The sequence below is a fragment of the Theropithecus gelada genome, chromosome 7a, assembly GCF_003255815.1.
Source record: "Theropithecus gelada isolate Dixy chromosome 7a, Tgel_1.0, whole genome shotgun sequence".
In the NCBI taxonomy this organism is placed as follows: Eukaryota; Metazoa; Chordata; class Mammalia; order Primates; family Cercopithecidae; genus Theropithecus; species Theropithecus gelada.
The window spans coordinates 48,124,773-48,146,923 of NC_037674.1; the positions used below are offsets into that span (position 1 = coordinate 48,124,773).

General features: G+C 37.4%; 1 protein-coding gene across 1 annotated transcript in view; it reads left to right on the forward strand.

Annotated features, from left to right (window-relative positions):
• The window catches only part of ARIH1 (ariadne RBR E3 ubiquitin protein ligase 1), a 115,015-nt gene that overhangs the window by 53,351 nt on the left and 39,513 nt on the right, over positions 1-22,151 (forward strand). The window contains exon 3 of the mRNA XM_025389981.1: positions 18,489-18,633. Within this exon, the coding sequence (XP_025245766.1) occupies positions 18,489-18,633 (145 nt within the window). The remainder of the gene's footprint in view (positions 1-18,488; positions 18,634-22,151) is intronic.

Here is a 22,151-nt window from a genome sequence, read left to right on the forward strand (position 1 = left end):
CCTGGTTCCAAAATTTGACAAAGACGGTATGAGAAAATGATACTTATGAACATAACTATTGAATTTGTAAATAAAATAATACTTAATTGAATCAATGACTCTTAGCAGGATTTTGTTTTTGAGACAGGATCTTACTCTGTCATCCAGGCTGGAGTGCAGTGGCGTGATCTTGGCTCACTGCAACCTCCACCTCCCAGGTTCAAATGATTCTCCCACCTTAGCCTCCCAAGTGTCTGGAACTACAGGTGCGTGCCACCCTATCTGGCTAGTTTTTTTCTTTATTTTTAGTGGAGATGGGGTTTCACCATGTTGACCAGGCTGGTCTCAAACTCCTGACCTCAAGTGATCTGCCCGCCTCAGCCTCCCAAAGTGCTGGGATTATAGGCATGAGCCTCCAGTGCCTGGCCAATTTAGTAGGATTTCTCCTAAGAAAGCAAGAGTAGATCATCACCGGGGGAAAATTGTTTTGTTTATAACATTTACAGCATTGACAGATTAATGAAGATAAACCAAAGGATATTCATAATAAATGTCAGTTGAGCATTTTAATAAAAGTATGCGTTAACTCATGATTTAGTGAAAACTAAATTCTTAGCAAACTGAGAAAGTGATTTCTCAGATTGATTAAAGGTATCAACTGAAATCTGCAATAAAATTATACTTAATGTTGAAGCATCAGAAGCATGCCCGTTTTAATCAAACAAGGATTATGACTGTTACCACCATTTGAAGGAGGTTCTGATAAATAACGTAATACATGGAAAATTAAATAAGTGACATAAAAACTAGAAAGGAAGATAAATTATATGTAAAGTATATAATCTAGGAAACCGAGAAGAATTGACTGATAAACTATTAAAGTGATTGCCCATTAAAATCACCTGAGAAGTTCAAACAATCACAGTGCCCAGTCCCTTTCCATTACTTCCTCGTTCAGTTCCCTTGGAAAATGAAAAGAAACGTGGAATGTAGGTAGTCATAGCTTCAGTGACCCCTGTGTTTCTCCACATTCTTTTTTTTTTCTTTCTCAATTTTATTGTAGAAGCAAGGTCTCACTATGTTGTCCAGGCTGATCTCAAACTCCTAGACACAAGCGATCCTCTCACCTCAGCCCCACAGAGTGCTGGGATTACAGGTGTGAGCCACCACGTTCAGTCTCTGCATTGTTTGCATATAAAAATTGAGGTTACCCATATGGTAATCCTGTAGGTATTTAGTGTCCTAGGAATCATAAGAAAAGGTAGGCAATATACGTACCTTTAGTCTACATATAGCCCATAAGGTTTGTAATGTAGTATTTTTTTAAAATCTTGCTTCCTAATGGATAACAGTGAATGTATTGAAGTATCATTTATACTTATTTTGATATATTTAAAGATAAATCTTATCCTAGTTAAAATTGTGAAATATTTTAAAATTTTCCTTTGTCATTTCCATATGCCAGACATGATTTTTTTTTTTATTTTATTCATTAGTAAGCCATGGTCCCTGCCCTGGAGCGAGGAGCTCATGGTCCCCTGAGGGCATAGAGGTATAAATAGATCCTTGCCAGTTATTCCTCTTATTTGCCCCATTCCTCTTAGTCTGTAGGTTAAACAAATTTGTACTGACCCCAAAAATGAATGTGATTTATTCTTTTTAAATTTGGGGGCAGGTACAGTGGTTCAACCCTGTAATTCTAGTGACTCAGGAGGCTTAGGTGGGAGGATCACTTGGAGTTCCAGACCAGCCTGGGCAACACAGTGAGACTCGCCTTTAAAAAGAAGTAGGAAACTTAGCTGGGCATGGTAGTGTGTGCCTGCAGTGCTGCCTACCAGGGAGGCCAAGGTGGGAGTCTCACTTCAGTGCAAAGTTTGAGACTGCAGTGTACCCTGATCTTACCACTGCGCTCCAGCCTGGGCGACAGAGGAAGACCCTGACTCTTAAACAATTAAATAAGATAAATTTTGGGCAAAGGTCGGAGCTCGTGGAAAAAGGACACCTTTAACTTTATGGTCTTTCTTTTATCCATTATAGCAGTTTTCCAGACCACTGCCATTTTCTTTCTTTTCTAGTTTAATGCTCTTTTTTTTTTTTTTTTTTTAAATCTCTGCAGATTAATTTCTCTTCTGTTTTATAAACTAAATAGAATTTTCTGTAATTACTAATTTCTTTCCATGCCTCTCCAGGTAAAGCAATGCAGAAAGTCAGAAATACAGCAACAACTGTATCTGTCAAATCTTGCATCTGGTTTTGATACTACGATGATTTTTGTGGGATATTGCTTCCATTATTTCTTCTGTCATATCTTGAACCTTTTCCTCCTTTCCTGGTATATCAGTCAGGATTTTTCATTATAAACAAACTTTTAAGAGGTTAAAAGTGAAATAGACATTAAAGATTGAGAATCTTAGGTGTGAAGGCTGTGCAGTCAGGAAAATGCCAAAATCACAATGTCAAACTATTTTAGCGCAGGCACTGTTGCTGCTGCCATTGGACACAGGTATCACTGCTGATAACATCAATATTGGGCATATGACACCAAAACTAATACCTCTGAAACCTCTGAAAGCTGGATATCTCCTTACTCCTTTGATTACCTCATTGAACCTTCTTTGAGTACTAAGTTTTTGATAAACTGTTTGTCTCCCTGCTCCTGCCTGGGAGGAATTCTCTCAGCTGAAGAGATGGGAAAGTGAATTGTGACCTCTGTCTACCTTGCTAGCTTCTTTTATCTCTGTATCCTTATGTCTGTTCTCATATTACACTTTAGTAGTACAAAACTTTTGTGATAGTCACCAAATTACTGCCTCAGCTTTGCGAATGTGTTTTGACCCAGGGCTTCTGTTTACTGTGCAGCTCTAGAGAGCATCTTTGGAATTGTACTGTCATTGGCCCAGGCCTTACTTGCCTTTCTTACTGTCTTTTTTCCTAATTTTCCTTCAAAACTCAAGTTAACCTTTTCTTCTGAGACAGCTTTTCTTATTTCTGAAGATCTACCTGCTTTGCACTGTATTGTTTATTTGATTTAGTATTTTACCACTTGTATTTGAGGTTCTTTATGTAGAAACTATCCTACTTGTATTCCTACACATAATGCATTTCCTAATATGTAGCCATTGTTTACTAAGTATTTTAATTAAATCCAGCCATTTATAGGTTTTCTTTTCTATAATAGAATTTTATTGAAATTATGACATGAATGTAAATCAGATTTCATTTTGGGAGCTTTTAGAAATGCAGCGTCAAGAGTGGAGCTCCTTTAAAGTTGATAACAAGTGAAAAAAAAAAGTATCTTTCCTGCAGCTCAGATTTTTTGTAGATCTATTATAATAACATTTAAAAACTCATTTCAGTTGATAGTATGGTAATATATAAGGTAAATGCTAATGAATTAACTGGTGTGTTTGAGGTGGGATGAAATGTAGGTGGTTGAAAACTTAACTGCCTATAAAACTTAAATTATACCTGGACAGGTATAATTGAAGAATCCTGAAGAAGGATTTCAGTCTTTCCTGGACTCTGTTACAAATAGCTTTTCACTTTTCATTCTGAAGCATTAATACCCATTTGGATGTGATTATTACATGGAACTTTTGGTAGCCACATTATTAATAATATATAATTTCATAATTAGCCTCTGGGATGGTGAAAGTAAATTTGGTTTTTCAGAAACCTTGACTTTTTGATGACATTTATCACTATTCTACAATATAGTGAAATTTTTCCAGTTTAAACAATCCAGGGCCGGGCACAGTGGCTCATGCCTGTCATCCCAGAACTTTAGCTGACTGTGGCAGGAAGATTGCTTGAGCTTAGGAGTTGGAGACTAGCCTGGACAACTTAGGGAGACCCCCATCTCTACAAAAAAATAAAAAATTAGCTGGGTGTGGTGGTGCACACCTATAGTCCAGGAGTCTGAGGCAGGAGGATTGCTGGAGCCCAGGAGGGTAGAGGTGTGATCTGTGATCATGTCACTGCACTCCAGCCTGAGTGACCAAGTGAGACCCTGTCTCAGAAAAAAACCAAAAAACAATTCATATGTGATTGAGGAGAGTAGTGAAGGGCAAGAGGCAAATGTACGGCTGGGCGTGGTGGCTCACGCCTGTAATCCCAACACTTTGGGAGGCCGCGGCGGGCGGATCATGAGGTCAGGAGATCAAGACCATCCTGGCTAACATGGTGAAACTCTCTCTCTACTAAAAATAGAAAAAAACAGTCAGGTGTGGTGGCGGGTGCCTGTAGTCCCAGCTACTCGGGACTACTTGGGACAAATACAAATCTTCTCTAGGGAAATAACATTATTTAAGACCTTAAACTATCTTCTCAAATTATTTTTCTTATTAAAACGTAACAACCTGGAACTTAAGATACTGGAATTGTCAGACCTAGACCAAAATGAGTATGCTATCATCAGAGAGCTGTCATTCAGATTTGGAAAAAAATCAGAGTTTTTATAACTAAACAAAATAAGCAAAATTAGCTTGGTGAGATAGTGTAACAGCAGACTGGACAAAGCTAAAGAGAGTTTAGTGTATTTGAAAATCAAACAATGATCCAGAATTAAGTATACTCATTAAATGATGGAAAATACACAAGAGGTTAAGAAATACAGAGGATATAATGAGGAGGTCTCATTGAGTTTTAGAAAGAGAGGAGAGAATGTGGCAGAGGCGATATTTGAAGATAAAAATGCTGAGAATTTTCCAGATTGGTAAAAGACCCAAATGTCAGAGATTTGAGAAACATAACAGTTCCCATGTGTGATAGCTACTTGTTTCATTGATCCTAAGATACATAGTTTTTCACATTGTAATGTCTGAAATCTGGATGCATCTTTCAATTAATAGCACCTTACAGTCCAACAAGATTGAAATTTTGAGTCGTGAAAAATTTTCCATGTCAACTTCTGTTAAAGATCATGAAATTTCAGCACAAAAGCATTTTAGATTTTATGAAATATGGTAAAAAGAAATCCACATTTTAAAAATTTATTTGTTTATTATTTATTTATTTATTTATTGAGACACAGTTTCATTCTGTTGTCCAGGCTGGAGTGCAGTGGCGCAGTCTCAGCTCAGTGCAGCTTTTGCCTCCTGGGTTTGAGGGATTCTAGTGCTCAGCCTTCTGAGTACCTGGGATTACAGGCACGAGCCACCAGGCCTGGTTAATTTTAGTGTTTTTAGTAGAGACAGAGTTTCGCCATGTTGGCCAGGCTGGTCTCAAACTCCTGACCTCAGGTGATCTGCCTGCCTCAGCCTCCCAAAGTGCTGGGATTATAGGCATGAGCCACCATGCCTGGCCAGAAATCCACATTTAAAAACATCTTAGTAAAACTACAAAATCAGCAAAAATAAAGAAAAAATCTAAAGCAATGAGATACAAGAAAGGCTGCTTTCAAAAGAGTGAAAGTATAGGTATAATAATATTCTAGAGCACAGCTCAACAGCAACAATGAAAGTGATAGTAAGATGATAACTCAATCTATTGAAAGAAAATAAACCTTACCTAGAATATGATATTCATGGAAAATACATTCATAAACAGTATGTTTTAATTAATATAAATGGTTTTATGTTGTACCTATTTTTGTATCTTTTTAAAGCCAACCAACATTTTATTCTGCCAGTGTGGATTGAAGTTTCAAATACTCATAATTGTTATTTAAGCAACTATTTGTCTGTTAAAGAGAAAAATCTTGCAGAATGTTGTACTTTGGGATTTATAATCTTAAATGCATAACGAGCTAAGCATTCATCTTAAAAGTCTCAAGTAATGAGCTAGAGGTCTCAAGTTAGGACAAGAACGACAAAATAAATATAGGGAAAATACAAGGAAAGAAAGAAAGAGCAGAATTTAATAAAATAGAAAACATGCAGTAGAAGGGTCGTAAGATTTTTTTTTTTTTTTTAAGACTGATAACATTGACACTTTGATGAGGTTAGGAAAAAGAGAGAGCCTAAATAACCAATATCAGGAATGAAAAAAGAATATCACTAAATCTTGTGGATGGCTTAAAAAACAAAACTTAAAATTATGGACAGCTGTTCAAACTTGATAGACGAAATGGGTAGATTCCTTGAAATAGGCAATTTCCCAAAACTGATATAAGAAATAGTAAACCTGTATCCTTATTAATTATCAGGAAATGAAATCCATAATTTAAAATGTTTTTATAAAGAAAAGTTGAAGTTCAAATGGTTATACTGGAAAGTTCTACCATAACATTTAATATGACAGTAACTTCAACCTTATATTCTTCTAAAGAACAGAAAAATAGGATCTTCTGCCTTCATAAGGATATCATATACCAAACCCAAGGAAAGACTATACACCAGTTTGTCTCATGTACATAGATAGAAAAAAACCATACACACATACAAGCGCACAAAACAAAAACTGGAGCCACAGAAACACCTCAGAATATTAGCAAATTGAATTCAGCAGTACATATATAAAAAGGAGGGTAACCCAGCATGGCCACCTGAGCTGAATCCTGGGAATGCTAGGTTGGTTTAACCTGAAACAATTCAGTATGATTGGTCACTTGAACAAATTAATGAGAAAAACATTTCAGAGATGCCAAGGAGCATTTGCTTCATGATTTTAAAAAGAAGCTATTAGCAATCTAGATCTTTGTTAACCTCATAAATCTTATAGAAACATTTGTAGGAGATAATCATGGTTTATACACCAGAATGTTAGAAAGATTTTCCTTTTAGTTGGGAGTTCAAGATGCGAATATTTATCTCCAGTTCAATTCAGCATTATTCTAGAAATGATTCTAGCCAGTAGAACAACAAAAAATGAAAACAAAATATAATGTAAGAGAAATGCCTGTGTTTTTTGGGGTTTTTGTTTTTTTTGAGATGGAGTCTTGCTCTGTCTCCCAGGCTGGGGTGCAGTGGTGAGATCACAGCTCACTGCAACCCCCTACCTCCCAGGTTCAAGCAGTTCTCCTGTCTCAGCCTCCCGAGTAGCTGGGACTACAGGAGCATGCCCCCAAGCCCAGCTGATTTTTGTATTTTTAGTAGAGATGGGGTTTCACCATGTTGGTCAGTCTGGTCTTGAACTCCTGAGCTCAAGTAATCCGCCTGTTTTCAAAAGTGCTGGGATTATAGGCATGAGCCACTGGGCCCGGCCCCTGTTAATATTCACTGAGAATGTGATTGTGTATTCACAAACAATGTGATTGTATATGTGGAAAAATCAGAGTCTAGAGGTAAATTGTTAGAATAAATGTCTTTAGAAAGAAATATGAAAAATTTGTTTTTTTCTTTGACCCAGTAATTCCACTCTCAGGTGTATATCCAATAGAAAGAAATATGTGCACATCTACATTGAAAATCATATATAAGACCGGTGGTGGCTCATGCCTGTGAACTCAGCAACATGGGAGAATCGCTTGAGGCCAGGAGTTACAGATCAGGTTGGGCAACATAGTGAGACTCCGTATTTACAAAAAATTAAGCAATTAGCTATGCATGGTGGCATCCGTTTGTAGTCCCAGCTACTCAGGAGGCTGAGGTGGGAGGATTGCTGGAGCCTAAGAGGTCAAGGCTACTGTGAGCCGTTTTTATGTCACTGCACCACAACCTGGGTGACAGAGTAAGACCCTGTCTCAAAAAAAGAAAAAGTCATAGATAAGCATGTTCATAGCAGTATTTGTTCATACTTCAACCTATAAACAACCCATATGTTTATCACTATTACACTAGATAGATAATTATGGTATAAAGACATAGTGACTATTCAGCAGTGCAAAATAAATGAGCAAAAGCTGCAAGCCACAGCATAGATAAATCTTAAAAACATAGTGGAAAAAAAGACCCACAGTAATACCTATTATATGGTTCTTCTTACATAAAATATAAAAAACGGTTGAAACTAAGTTTATATTGTTTGATGCGTATTTAGGTGGTGTAGCTATTTTAAAAAAACAGGGCAGTGATTAAAACAGTTGAAACTAAGTTTACATTGTTTAAGGATGCATATTTAGGTGGTGTAATTATTTAAAAAAACAGGGTAGTGATTATACTTTTGGGGGGGCTTGTAGAGTACTAGCAGTGTTCTATTTCTTGTCCTGGGTGGTGGTTGGATACTGGTGTTTTTTAATAACAGTTTGTAAGCTGCATGTTTATGTACTTCTCTAGAATTGTGTTATTGCAAAATAAAAATCATTTTAAAACACGTACAGAGACATAGGAAAAGGATCAATCTTAAAGGAAAGGTCCAGCTTTTTTTTCTGGACATGTAGGATTAATAGTTTCTTTGTACCTACAAGTAAACCTATCATTTTGCCAAGACAGCTTTTCTCACTGCTCTCATAGGCTCTAGTATATCAAATCCATCCTAAATTTAACTTAGATGTGTTAACTTATTTGAGCAACCTCTGCTACCCTTGTGGTTTCAGCCACATCAAAGCTATACTCCCCGGATTTGGGGTTTGAAAACCTTGTGTACATTCACTCCATTCTGTATGTCTGTGCTTATAACTGTATATTCCTTGGGATGCCCTCTCCTATTCAGGCCTCAATCTTAAGAGCTGTAGCTTTGTACAGAATCAGAGTGTATCAAGAATACTTCATTCTGGGTTATGCTCGTAGACATCATGTACAATTCTGTACATCACAAATTGATGCCTCCTATATCTTCTTCTTCTCTATATTCTAACCACGTTTACCAGCTTGTTTCAAGTTCTTGAAGTTAGTTTTCTGTGCTTCTCTAGGATTCTTCTCCCATTCTTGCATGCTAAGTAGCATGTCATACTACAAACAGGTGTTCATCTCTTTCCTTCAAAACAATTGACATTACAACTAACTAGCATAATTCCTACATAAAGTTGCTGAATAGGTGAGGGAACTATGTTAAATGGAACTTAATTATGTTACTAGCTTGTGTTTTGATGGATTTGTTTTAACATAGCTAAATTTTAAACATACTTGTTTGATTCATAGGCTTTCAACTTTTACAACCTGAGGATTTCCATTACATACATTGAAAAATCATTATCCAAACAATAAAAAGACATTTCTTTTTATATACTTGAAGAAACGATACTTCTCTTCAGTTGGAATCAGATCCACTGTTGCATGATTCACAAGTAGTTTTATTTTCTAGATAAAAATGTATAGCAGGAGCAAAAGACGATTAAGCAGAGGGTGTAGATTTCCTTTAATGCACATATTTGGAAAGAGGACACAAAAAGCTACTGTCTTTGTTTTCTTTGAAGTAAAAATAGTTTTTAAAAAATATATTTTTAAAAATATTTTGTTTAATATTTTAAAAAATTCTTTTTTTTTTTTTTTTTTTTGTTCTTGTCATTTTGGGGACTGTAGTCTCTTTTGAAAAAGTAATACAATCTTGAACCTTCTTCTGGGAGTGCGGGGGTGGGGTGGGGGCAGAGAACATTTGTAAATAAGTTATAACGTTTGTCTTCTGCACAGTTGTTGAAATGCCAGGGACCTGCAATTACAAATGTATGTGTTTGATGAACTTGGTAAAATTGAAATAATCATAAGCCAGAAGTCATAGACAGCCACCAGTAAAGATGACACGTGTTTGTAAGTGTGGCTGGAACATCCTGTGAAAACCAGTGTCTGTGTCTTCTAAAGCCTCTATTGTAGAGATGTTCTCCATTCTGTGTTAGAAAAAGAATAGTCATTAACTTCTTTTGTAAATGTCTTCCATACTTTTATTTTTATCTTTTAAATTTTATTTCTAATAGAGATAGAGTCTTGCTATATTGTTCAGGCTGGTTACAAGCTCCTGGGCTTGAGCGATCCTCCCAGCTTGACCTCCCACAGTGGTGGGATATAGGCTCACTAGCTACTGCACATAGCCTTTTTTTCTTTTGAAATTTTATTTACCTTCATGGTTTTACATCTACCTTTAAAACTCATGAGGAGCAATAATGTATTATTTAAAAAAGCTTTTTGATTAGCAAAATTTTTTATCGTAAAAGCTGGATGGGGGAAGTAAGAGGTCAGTTTACTGTTCACTTGGCTTTTGGGTATTAAGGGTTTTCTGTATTAAATGGGTATTGGATCCCTTTGGAAGACGGCATAGTTTATTGTGTTTCTGTTATGATTTTGCAAATTCGAGCCTAGAAAGAGTTATGTTAACATCTGTTTCACTGTGGTTAGTTCCTTAATCCACCTGCCTTCATCCTGGCTCAGAAGTAGAAAGGATAAAGTATGCAGTCAGATTTTTGTGCTGCCACTGGGAAGTAGTATTAATTAGTAGCTGCTCTGTCAAGCATTATTTTGTTTAGCAGTAAGCAAACTCAGGAGAGTTATTACAATGCTGTTTTTTTAGGTTTTATTTTATTATAATGCCTTTTTTAAAAAACCAGGCTAATAAGAAAAATCTTACAGCCTCAAAAAGTATTCTACTTTTTCTGAAAAATATATGAGCAGTGAGTTTATTTAGCTATAAAAACTACATAGAATACACATTTTTTTTTTAGAGATTAGCTTAAGAAACCTAAATCTTTTAAAGCAAGCTGTTACAGATTTGTGCGAGTTCTCATTTGATTTTTTTTTTTTTTTTTTTGTAACATGAGGGCTAAAAGCTTTCCTTAGGATAGAAAGGTTTTCTTTCCTTAACTTCTTTAGATGGTTTTGCTTCTTGGGAATTCTGAACTTACCTAGTAGAGGTATGTAGTTATGCCAGTCATCTTACATTCTTTTGTAAGAATAACTTTAAAAACCACAAAGGATGCACTAGTATCTTTCAATTTGTTTGAAAACTTATATTCTGCCTCAGGAACCCTTTTTAAATTTTTTTATCAAAGTAACACGATCATGATGTTTTAAAAGTCCTATAGTTTCCCAAGTTATAAATGAAACATAGTGCTCCAGACCCTCTGCTCTGATCCCATTCCCCACAAGAGAAAGAACTATTTATTTTAGTATTTTTTATGACTTCTTATTCCGTATTGCTGTTTTAAGGCAGTCATCTTCATACCTCGTGTTACTTTTGCTTCTTATGTGACGGCAATTCTTATTCATTCGTGTGATTTAAATGAATTTAAGATATTTCTTTGCTTCTTTGACATTTTCTCTTAAATGTACATATTCTAAAAGTAGAAAAAAACTACATCATTAACAGGTTAATGTGGCTGGCGGCGGGGGGGTAGGGGTTGAAATGGCAGTTCTTGAAAGGTTTTGGCATCACGGATTTTTGTTCTTTGTCAGAACTGTAAGGTATAGAATAATTGCGACTTGTAGTATTTTGAAATTGCAATCTGATCCCCATAAACTGCCACATGTGAGTGTTAAAACAAATGTTTTTGGTCATTTAGAAGTAAACGTTACATGTATATACATTTTCATGCATAAATACATATAATGTATAATGTGTTTTTAAATAAATTTTCTTATATGTGTTTATTTTTACTCTCAGGCTTATAGCGATAGCTAGTTGACTTGCAAGTGTATAATGGAAGCATTAAAAGACTGGATAGGAGGATTGAACTCTGATAGTTTTAAGAATAAGCGTAGAGGCTGCGCGTGTAATCCCAGCACTTTGGGAGGCTGAGGTGGGCAGATCATTTGAGCCCAAGAGTTTGAGACCAGCCTGGCCAACATGGCGAAACCCCATCTCTACTAAAATCACAAAAAAATTAGCCAGACATGGTGGCACACATCCATAATCCCAGCTACTCCAGAGGCTGAGGCACAAGAAATGTTTGAACCTGGGAGGTGGAAGTTGCAGTGAGCTGAGATGAAGTCAGCCTGCACTCCAGCCTGGGTGACAGAAAGAGACGTTGTCTCCAAAAAAAAAAAAAAAGAATACAGCATAGAAAAACCTACTTTATATCTTTAAGTTGGTTTAACATTTTGCTTTTCTGATTCTGTTGTGAGAATTAGTACTTCTCCAGTAGTGGTTGGTCTTCATGAGGTATGAAGACTTAGTAGCTTTGAAGATAAATATTAGAATGGCAAACAGTGATGCCACAGTCACTCAGGATTCAAGAAGAAACACTAGCCAGTGGTGATCCCTACCAGCCCCGTTTCCTCTCTCCTCAACTAGACATAAGAGCTCTTAGGCTGTAACTTTCCTGCCTTGAAATTTAATTCATATTATTTGGTATGTTTCTCTATGGCAGGCAAGTAAAATGAAAAATTAAGATCCAAATATTCTGAAAAGTTGTCTGATTGCCAGGTTGCTCAACTGTATTTCTGTAAATATACTCAATGTGCAGAAATGATCCTGGAGAGAAGAGAATTTACAATCTACTGAGAAACTGCTTAAATCTAATTCTTTAAATTGACAGATAATTGTCTATATGAAAATCTTAATGTAGACAAATATAGGCCATAGGAATGGGTGATACCCTGCTTGTGCCCTTTCTTCACTAAGGAGAGGCTGGACTGAAGGAGAAACCACACTGCTACTTGTTTTTTTTTGTTTTCATCAACATGATTTCCTGAAAAGGATGGGCAGGGTTACAGGCAAGGAGGGAAGCACAGTTCTAGGATAAGCTTTGCAGCTCTTTCAAGTCAATGAAGCAGAGAGAAGTATTTGGGTAACTCATTAAAGATACCTCAACTACACTGCTTCACACTGAGTCAGTTCCTTTTTTTTTGGTCTGATTTTCAGAAGCAATGATTTACATAGAAGCCAGCAAATCAGAGGAACTTCCAGATAAGTACCCAGGTAAACAGTGTGGGTAGCTAAGAATCCAGCCTATGCTATGCCTGGACTACTATCCAGGCATAGTAGTCTTAAATAAAACAATCATAATTAGAAAAAATCAGCTTTGTCTTAGGAAATTAAACATAGACTCTGAGATGAGGGATCAAAGTTAAACTGAAAAACAACAGAAGAAGGAGAAAAGGAAACTGACAGAACAGAAAAAAAAAGAAAGGATAAATAATGATCTTGTAGAACTTGAAAACCACATTGATAGAAAGAAATAGAGCAGGCATTACAGAAAATAGGTCTGGAAGACAGGAAAAGGACAAGTTAATAGCAAATGGTAGACATGGAGGACAACTTAAGAGACTGGATGCAAATCAAACACATTCTTAACAATTAAAGGATCTTGAGGTAATTAATATCCAAATGACATTTCAAAAGAGAAAGTTAAATGCTTAGAATAAAGCCTGGTGGAACTGCTAAAGTTCAAGAATAAAGAAAGAATAAAACGAGAAAATTATTTTGGCCACAGACTTCCTCAGTAGCAACAGGTAGCAAGAAAATAAAACACTATGTCTATATGAATATTGAGGAGGGAAAGGATTTTGTCCAAAGTGAGCAATTGAACACATTTAAACATTAGAATTATGTCTGAGTAATTGGAGGTGATAAAGTTTATGAGACAAAAAACAGTTATCATTCTTGAAAGGCTACATAATATTAAAACAATGGGCCGGGCGTGGTGGCTCATGCCTGTAATCTCAGCACTTTGGGAGGCTGAGGCGGGCAGATCACAAGGTCAGGAGTTGGAGACCAGCCTGGCCAATATGGTGAAACCCTGTCTCCACTAAAAATACAAAAATTAGTCAGGCGTGGTGGCAGGCGCCTGTAGTCCCAGCTGCTTGGGAGACTGAGGCAGGAGAATCGGTTGAACACGGGAGGCAGAGGTTGCAGTGAGCCGAGAATGCACCATTGTACTCCAGCCTGGGTGACAAGAGCGAGACTTCGTCTCAAAAAAAAAAAAAGAATGTAAGTAGTGAAAACATTATATAAATCTATAATCAACTGGGAAGAGCTTTAGGAAGCTGCAACCAAAACCAAAAGGATGATCAATGTATTATTTAACTTTTATAAGAAATGTATTTAAGTATTAATTACACAGGCAACTCCTAGTAAAACTAAATTAGATTTTAGTAATTTCCAAATAAAGATTGTGGAGTCAGGGGTGAACGGACCATATAGTAAATACAGATCAGAACAAATACATGAAACTTTGATAAAAGAAGATTTCTAGGCCTACTACCCTCAAGAATATGAGTGGATTCTTAGCTTCCCACTCATATTTCATTTAAAATACTTAGCAGTATTTGAAAGTTCATTTGGTGGCTTCTAGAATGGATCAAAAAAAGCTATAAACTCCAAGTCACATGTACTGGTGTGCACCTGTAGTCCCACATACTCAAGAAGCTGAGGCAGGAGGATCACTTGAGGCCAAAAGTTCAAGGCTGTATGCTATTATTGCATCTGTGAAAAGCTGCTGTGCACCAGCCTGGGCAACATAGTCTGACCCTCTTATTTTTTTTAAAGAAGCTATTAACTCCAATATATGCTATTTTAAAAAATGTTACAAACTCTAGTACTAAAGCTATCTAAAGCAGAGGTATTCAGATTGACAGTAAAAGTATTGGGTTGATTAGACCCAACACCAGACTGTTGGGGCGACGACGTCTAGCGGAGTCAAAGGAATGAGAAAAGATGAGAGAAAGTGGGACCAGGGAGCCAACGCTAGTATGGAGGCTGCGAACCCTGGAGCTCTGGGAGCCCACGCTGTTTATTAGTGATCAAACAAAGAAACAGGTGGTGAGGATGTGGGGGTTGAAAGGAAGCGGTGTATCAAGCGAATGAGCTTACAGCTGTGAGGGTTTAGCATTTTCTTTGAAACATGTGGCTACTTGAGATCATGGGAGTGCTAGAAGTAAGGAGCCAGCAAGTCTAGCAGACATGCAAACCCTGCCTCAGCTTCTCTCCCAACGCAGCTTTTCTCCCAACAAAAAGAACTTGAAATACCTGAGAATAAAGTCACTGGAATATGTGCAGGATCCACATAGTGAAAAAAAAGTTATAAAACTGTTGAGAGGACTGAATAGGAATTGGAATTTAAGTAAATTGAAAGATACTTTGTTGTTCTTGGCTAGGAAGACAATATTATAGAGTCAGTTCTTTCAGTTTACTTGATACAATTGTAGTAAAAGTTCCACAGGATTAAAAAAAATTAACAATGATTATACTTAACTTGAAAAAACAAATATGGAAGAATAGGAGAGAAAATTCTGTAAGAGAAGAATGATAAAGGGATCTTTGTCAAATATTGAGAATTTATCAACTACAAGAGCAGACAAATTAGTGGAATGGAATGGAGAGTCCAGGAATAAAGTCGTCTAAATAGGAAATTTTGGTATATGGTAAACAGGTCAGTGCGGAGAGTTAGATTAGTCAGTTACTCTTTAAGAAGAAACTTAAGTGCTTGTAACATGCCTGTAGACATTAGGGCTCCAGGAATAATAAAGTAGTCCTCCTGGGGTTTACCTTCTAACAGAGCAAACATAAAGAGTGATTACACTTAGTAATGTTGTTAAGTGCTGCAAAGGACTAGGAGTAACAATGGGATGTAATTCAAGGGAACCTTATCTAATGGGGCTGGAAGTGAGGAGGTGTCAGAGATCACTTATTTGAGGAAGTCAGGTGTAAGCTGGAACCTAAAGGTGGGAAAAAGTGTTTCCAATAGATGAGACAACCCTTCAATAAATGGATTGAAATGAAATGGAATCCCGCACTCCTTAGTACGCAAAAATAACAGTTTTAAGGTGAGATCTAAATCATTAATGAATTTCCATTAAAAAAAAAATCTTTGGGTATAGAAGTCTTTTAAAGTGTAGTATAAACTGCAGAAATCAGAGTGGGGTAGCATGATAAATGTGCCTACATAAAAATTTTAAAGTGATAATTAAACACCATTAAAGAAGGCTGAAAGACAAGAAAGAAATGGGAGAAAGAAAGCAACCCATGAAACAAAAGATTTACTCTTCCTCTTTACACACTGAACTTAATAAGGAATAAGATCACCACAGAAAAATGTGTTCACCTTCACTAATAAAGAAATACAAGTTAAGTCTAGATATTTTTCCCTATCTGATGGGCTAAGATTTTAATCAAGGATTATTTTTATGTGGCACATTTAAATGTCCTTCAGAATAACATTGGTTAGATATATTATAGTAAATAACTATAGTGGAATATTGTGCAAAAATGAAAAATGTAGACATTTAATGACAAAGATGTCTGTTAGATATTGTCTAGTGAAGAAAGCAGGTTAGAAATGTGGACTAGGGTGTTATTTATATTAAATTAGAGACACATGTCCGTGTGGCTGTATACTCATAGACTACTGTCTAGAATGTTAACCAGAGTGTAAGAGTCATTAGTTCCATGTTGTCAAATTTTGGATGACAGAAGTTTGTCTTGTGAGCGTGAATATTTTTTAAAACAAGGTGTTTAGCTGGTTTCTGAATTAATATTTAGTGTTAGTCTCTTATGCTTTCAGTTTTTCAGGTAAAAGTTGGTATTTTATATTTTTTTTACAGTCTCGCTCTGTCACCCAGGCTAGAGTGCAGTGCAGTGGCACCATCTTGGCTCACTGCAACCTCGCCTCCTGGGTTCAAGCAGTTCTTATGCCTTGGCCTCCCGGGTAGCTGGGATTACAGGCACCCGCCACTGTGCCCGGCTGATTTTTTTGTATTTTTAGTAGAGATGGGGTTTCACCATGTTGGCCAGGCTGGTCTTGAACTGCTCACCTCAAATGATCTACCCGCCTTGGCATCCCAAAGTGCTGGGATTGCAGGTGTGAGCCACCGCGCCTGGGTACTAAAAAATTAGCGGGGCATAGTGGCAGGCCTGCAATTCTAGCTACTTGGGAGGCTGAGGCAGGAGAATCGCTTGAACTTGGGTGGCAAAGTTTGCAGTGAGCCGAGATAGCACCACTGCACTCCAGTCTGGGCGACAGAGTGGGACTCTGTCTCAAAATTGTAGGAAAGCATTTGATTTTCTGCTGTAGATATATTCTGATTATCTGAATCATCAGAGACATTAATTTTCTATTTATATGAGTTCCTGACAACTTTAACTTTCTGATAATCCTCCTTTTTGTAATGTGTTGGCATTTCAATTGATAATATGATGTCATTGAAATATGCTGTAGTCAAAGTATCTATAAAAAGATATTTATTAGTCTTAGGAGAAGTGATATGGTTTGTTTCATTTGAATGATTTTTCTGGAGGTACAGTAAGATATAGTAACCTTTGACACAAAGCCTAAATAAGACCTTAATTAAAAATATTGGAAATTCCTTTTGAGTATTGAATTACTTTTAAAATTGAAAATCTCCTGTTTGTATATAAAGAGCATTGTAGTTATTGTAACCTGGGCTTTACAGCCTAAAAAGTAATTGACCAGATTATGCATTAATATTTTTGCTGGTTATATTGGTTTTGCAAAGTGAAAAGTTTTTTTTAAATTTTTTCGAATCTATTGCTTTTCCCTTTTGAATAGTAAGCTATTTCAGGAGGCCAGGGAACATGTCTTTTTTTTTTTTTTTTTTTGAGACGGAGTCTTGCTCTGTCCCCCAGGCTGGAGTGCAGTGGCGCGATCTCAGCTCACTGCAAGCTCCGCCTCCTGGGTTTACGCCATTCTCCTGCCTCAGCCTCCCGAGTAGCTGGGACTACAGGCGCCCGCCACCTCGCCCGGCTACTTTTTTGTGTTTTTAGTAGAGACGGGGTTTCACCGTGTTAGCCAGGATGGTCTCGATCTCCTGACCTTGTGATCCGCCCGCCTCGGCCTCCCAAAGTGCTGGGATTACAGGCTTGAGCCACCGCGCCCGGCCGGAACATGTCTTATCTGAATTAATTGGAAACATTGTGCTAAGTATTTACCACTATCTTCCCCGCCCACTCCCGCTTAAGGTCTGCTCTACTATCTTCTGTCCAGAGGTTTGCTATTTAGTTAAAACTCTAGGTAGTACTTGGCATATACTCTTGATGTATTAGATATGGAACACCTCTGTATTTAGATACATATTTTATGAAAAGCTAATATGTAATTTATTTTATATAAAATGTTTGAAGTTACACTTTTTTGTTATATTTCTTCTCCTTTCTCAGTAAATTAAAAATATTTCAAAAGAACGTTTAGGAAGCAAGTCTATTATGTAGAGTGAGACACATGTAATAATTTTATTTTTAAGATGATTTGTGTGGTAAGATAAATTGTTTACTAAAGCTAATATGTTTAAATTGTTTTAACTAAAATTATTAATAAAATGAGTTCATTTGTATAAAATATAGCCTACCCATGTAAAATATTACTCTTCATAGAGTAATATTTAATCCTTAAGTTTTAGTTGCAGTACTGTTAAAATACTAATAGCTTAACTTCCCAAGATTCAATTATTTAAAAACAATATTTAGAAAAAAAAATAGCAAAAACTCAGTCTACTAGTTTACATATATGTATACACACACCCACACACACACATACACACACACATGTATATACTCATATATATGAGAGTAGACTGAATTTTTGCGGCTTTTTTTGCTGCTTGCAATATTATATATATGCACATGTATACACACACCTTAATTTGCTATAATTTGTACCAGATAGCTTTTATTTCCTCAGAGTAAAAAGGTTATTATCTTGTTTTATTTTTATTCAGCTTCTTGCTTTTCCCTATAGAAAATCAGGTTTTTGGAGAGCTCTAACAGTGTGCAGTTGCTGGGCTCTTATCCTTTCTGTTTAAATAATGCAGGTACTTTGATGGAAACCTGGAGAAGCTCTTTGCTGAGTGTCATGTAATTAATCCAAGTAAAAAGTCTCGAACACGCCAGATGAATACAAGGTCATCAGCACAGGATATGCCTTGTCAGATCTGCTACTTGAACTACCCTAACTCGGTGAGTATCTGGTAGTTTAAGGCTAGTGCTGACTTTGTATTTCAGAGGGTAAATCAACTTCCATTATTTAGACAAAGGAAAATCTGTGGGACTTTGAGTAGTAGCCTCTAAGCCATAACCTATCAATGTATTCAGTGTGAGGAAAGGAAGGAAAAGAGTAAGCTTGGTTCCTCTTCCCTCCAACCCCTATTTGTTTTTTAAAGCAGCAACAACTTATCCAAGTTGTCATTTATAGACCTAAATCTTTCTGGAGTTTATTTTATCACTACGGGGAGAATTGTGTAATAGGTAGGCAGTGAATAGAATTGTTTCTTATCCGAATTAAAATAGATTTAAACTGTGTTTTTTAAATATCCAGAAACACTCATAAATATTGTTAATACTGTTTGCTAGGGAACTCTCAGAATTCTTCAAAAGATAAAATTTTCACTTAATCAAATCCATTCAAATGGAGATTGTTAAATATGGTATGTGGGGACCGACTTGGAACAGAACCAGCGATAAGGAAGACAACCAAATAACTGATGTTAATCCTAAGTACAAATATCCTTCCTAAACATTTATTGAACTGAAGCTGGGGCTCAGTGGCTCATGCCTATAATCCCAGCACTTGGGGAGGCCAAGGCAGGCAGATCACTTGAGGCCAGGAGTTTGAGACCGTCCTGGCCAACATGGTGAAAACCTGTCTCAACTAAAAATACAAAAAAATTACCCTGCCGTGATGGTGCGTGTCTATAATCCCAGCTACTTGGGAGGCTGAGGCGTGAGAATTGCTGCCTGGAAGTCAGAGGCTGCAGTGAGCTGACATCGTGCCACTGTATTCCAGCTTGGGTGACAGAGTGAGACTCCGTCTCAAAATGTAAAATAAAATTTACTGAACTGAGATGATTTACTTACTTGATGCTTTACTTGAGTGTTTACTAAGGAAGTTTAGTCTTAAGATGTCTTAAGATATCTAAGAGATAACTTAATTCCATGATAATTACAACTGTCTTGTTCATGTTCTCTGCTTTGTTAAACAGCTCTTTCTAATAATTACTGTATACCAAGTCTTAGACACTGTTATTTTCACAATTAATCCGTTAATGGGGTCTCACTATGCCACCCAGGCTGGAGTGTTATGGCTATTCACAGGCACAGTCATAGTGTACTACAGCCTTTATCGGACTCTTAAGTTCAAGTGTTCCTCCTCCCTCAGCCTCCCAAGTAGCTGGAATTACAGACATGCACCATCAAGCCTGGCTAATATTTATATTGAAGGATTTTTATTGTTTATCTTAGAGTTGTATATGTGTATCTCTAATGGGGTCCATTTGCGGGAAGTTAACTTGTTCATATGTACAATTGATGAGAAAAGTTTTAAAAGAAAATTAAGTACTCTTAGAGAAATAGAATGATCAGTGAGTTATTTAGTAGGTAAAGTGGTGAACTCAATTTTCAAATTCTCAAGTTCTGATCATAATTCTAACATGAAATTTTTGGCTTTAGGGGGAAGTAAGCCATTTAATGTCACTGGATTTTTCTTTTTTCTTTTCATTCTTTCTTTCGAGATGACCTTGCTCTGTTGTCCAGGCTGGAGTGCAGTGATGTGATCACTGCAGCCTCAAACTCTGGGACCACAGGCGCATGCCACCATGTCTGGCTGATTTTTCTGGTGTGTGTGTGTGTGTGTGTGTGTTTGTGTGTGTGTGTGTGTGTGTGTGGGGCTGATTTTTCTGGTGTGTGTGTGTGTGTGTGTGTGTGTTTTGTTTTGTTTTGTTTTGTTTTTTGTAGAGACAGGGTTTTACCGTGTTGCCCAGGCTGGTCTGGAACTTCTCTGAGCTTAAGGAGTCTGCCCACCTGGCCTCTGAAAGTGCTGGCATTATAGGTGTGAGCCGCCGTGCTCCTCCAGTTTTTTTTTTTTTTTTTTTTGAGAGGGATTCTCGCTCTGTCACCCAGACTGGAGTGCAGTGGTGCAATCTAGGCTCACTGCAAGCTTCGCCTCCCGGGTTCACGCCATTCTCCTGCCTTAGCCTCCTGAGTAGTTGGGACTACAGGCGCCTGCCATCAAGCCCGGCTAATTTTTTGCATTTTTAGTAGAGACGGGGTTTTACCATGTTAGCCAGGATGATCTTGATCTCCTGACGTCGTGTTCCACCTGCCTCAGCCTCCCAAAGTGCTGGGATTACAGGCGTGAGCCACCGTGCCTGGCCTCTTTTCTTTCTTTGTTTTTTTTGGCATGAGTTTTGCTCTTGTTGCCCAGACTGGAGTGCAATGTTAGTCTTGGCTCACTGCAGCCTCCGCCTCCCAGGTTCAAGTGATTCTCCTGCCTCAGCCTCCCGAGTAGCTGGGACTACAGGCGCCCGCTGCCACACCTGGCTAATTTTTTATTTTTAGTAGAGTTGGGGTTTCACCATATTGGCCAGCCTGGTCTTGAACTCCTGACCTCAGGTGATCCACCCACCTTAGCCTCCCACAGAGCTGGCATTACAGGTGTAAGCCACCGCACCCAGCAGTTTCTTTTTCTTTCTGAGTTGAATAAGATATTCTTTCAATTTTCTTCCAGCCTGAAAACTGTATCATTTCTCTTACCTTAAATCACAATTCTAATTTGAATATTTAAAAAAAGTACTACTGTTACAATATATTAAATTCATATTTTGACTATTTTATTGTCTTAAACAGATTCTCTTTGCCAGTTGAGTTTTACGTAGTGCTTACAGTTAAATGCTTCTGTGAGGTAATACTAAGACCCAGGTTTTACAAGATTTCCTTACTTCTTGGTGTTTTTCCTCCTGTTCTATCATAGCCAGTTCCTTCTTAATTTAAATCTTAACTCTGATTTGAGTACTGAAGCTAGCTGCTTACAAATATCCACTGTAACTTTCTCACTGTTCTTGGTATTGTCTAACAGTCTCAACAAACTAGAATTCAAAATCATGACTTGAGATTTACAGTGTAAATTTTTGTTTTGTACTTGTAACTGATGATGGAGAACTTATTCATTGAACACACTAGGCACTATTCTAAGAAACAATGGAGAATAAATACATAATTCCTAACTTCAAATAATTTACGGGTTAGTTGGGTAGATAAGTAGTAAGGTGACATATTCAGAAAGAATGATAAGTGCTTTGGCAGGGCAAATATAAGATACGATACTGTGGGAATGTGTTGGAGGGATACCTAACCCAGTTTTTGATCAGGGAGGACTCACCACAGAAATTCACAGAAATTGGAGCTAACATCTGAAGGCATGGTAGTTAGGCTAACCAGGAAAATGTAGCAATACAGAATCCAAAGGAGGAGAGAATGTGCTTTCAAGAACTGGGGGATGGTAAGTAGTACTAAAAGGTCCGGGCGCGGTGGCTCACGCCTGTAATCCCAGCACTTTGGGAGGCCGAGGCGGGCGGATCACTAGGTCAGGAGATCGAGACCACGGTGAAACCCCATCTCTACTAAAAATACAAAAAATTAGCCGGGCGCGGTGGCGGGCGCCTGTAGTCCCAGATACTCAGGAGGCTGAGGCAGGAGAATGG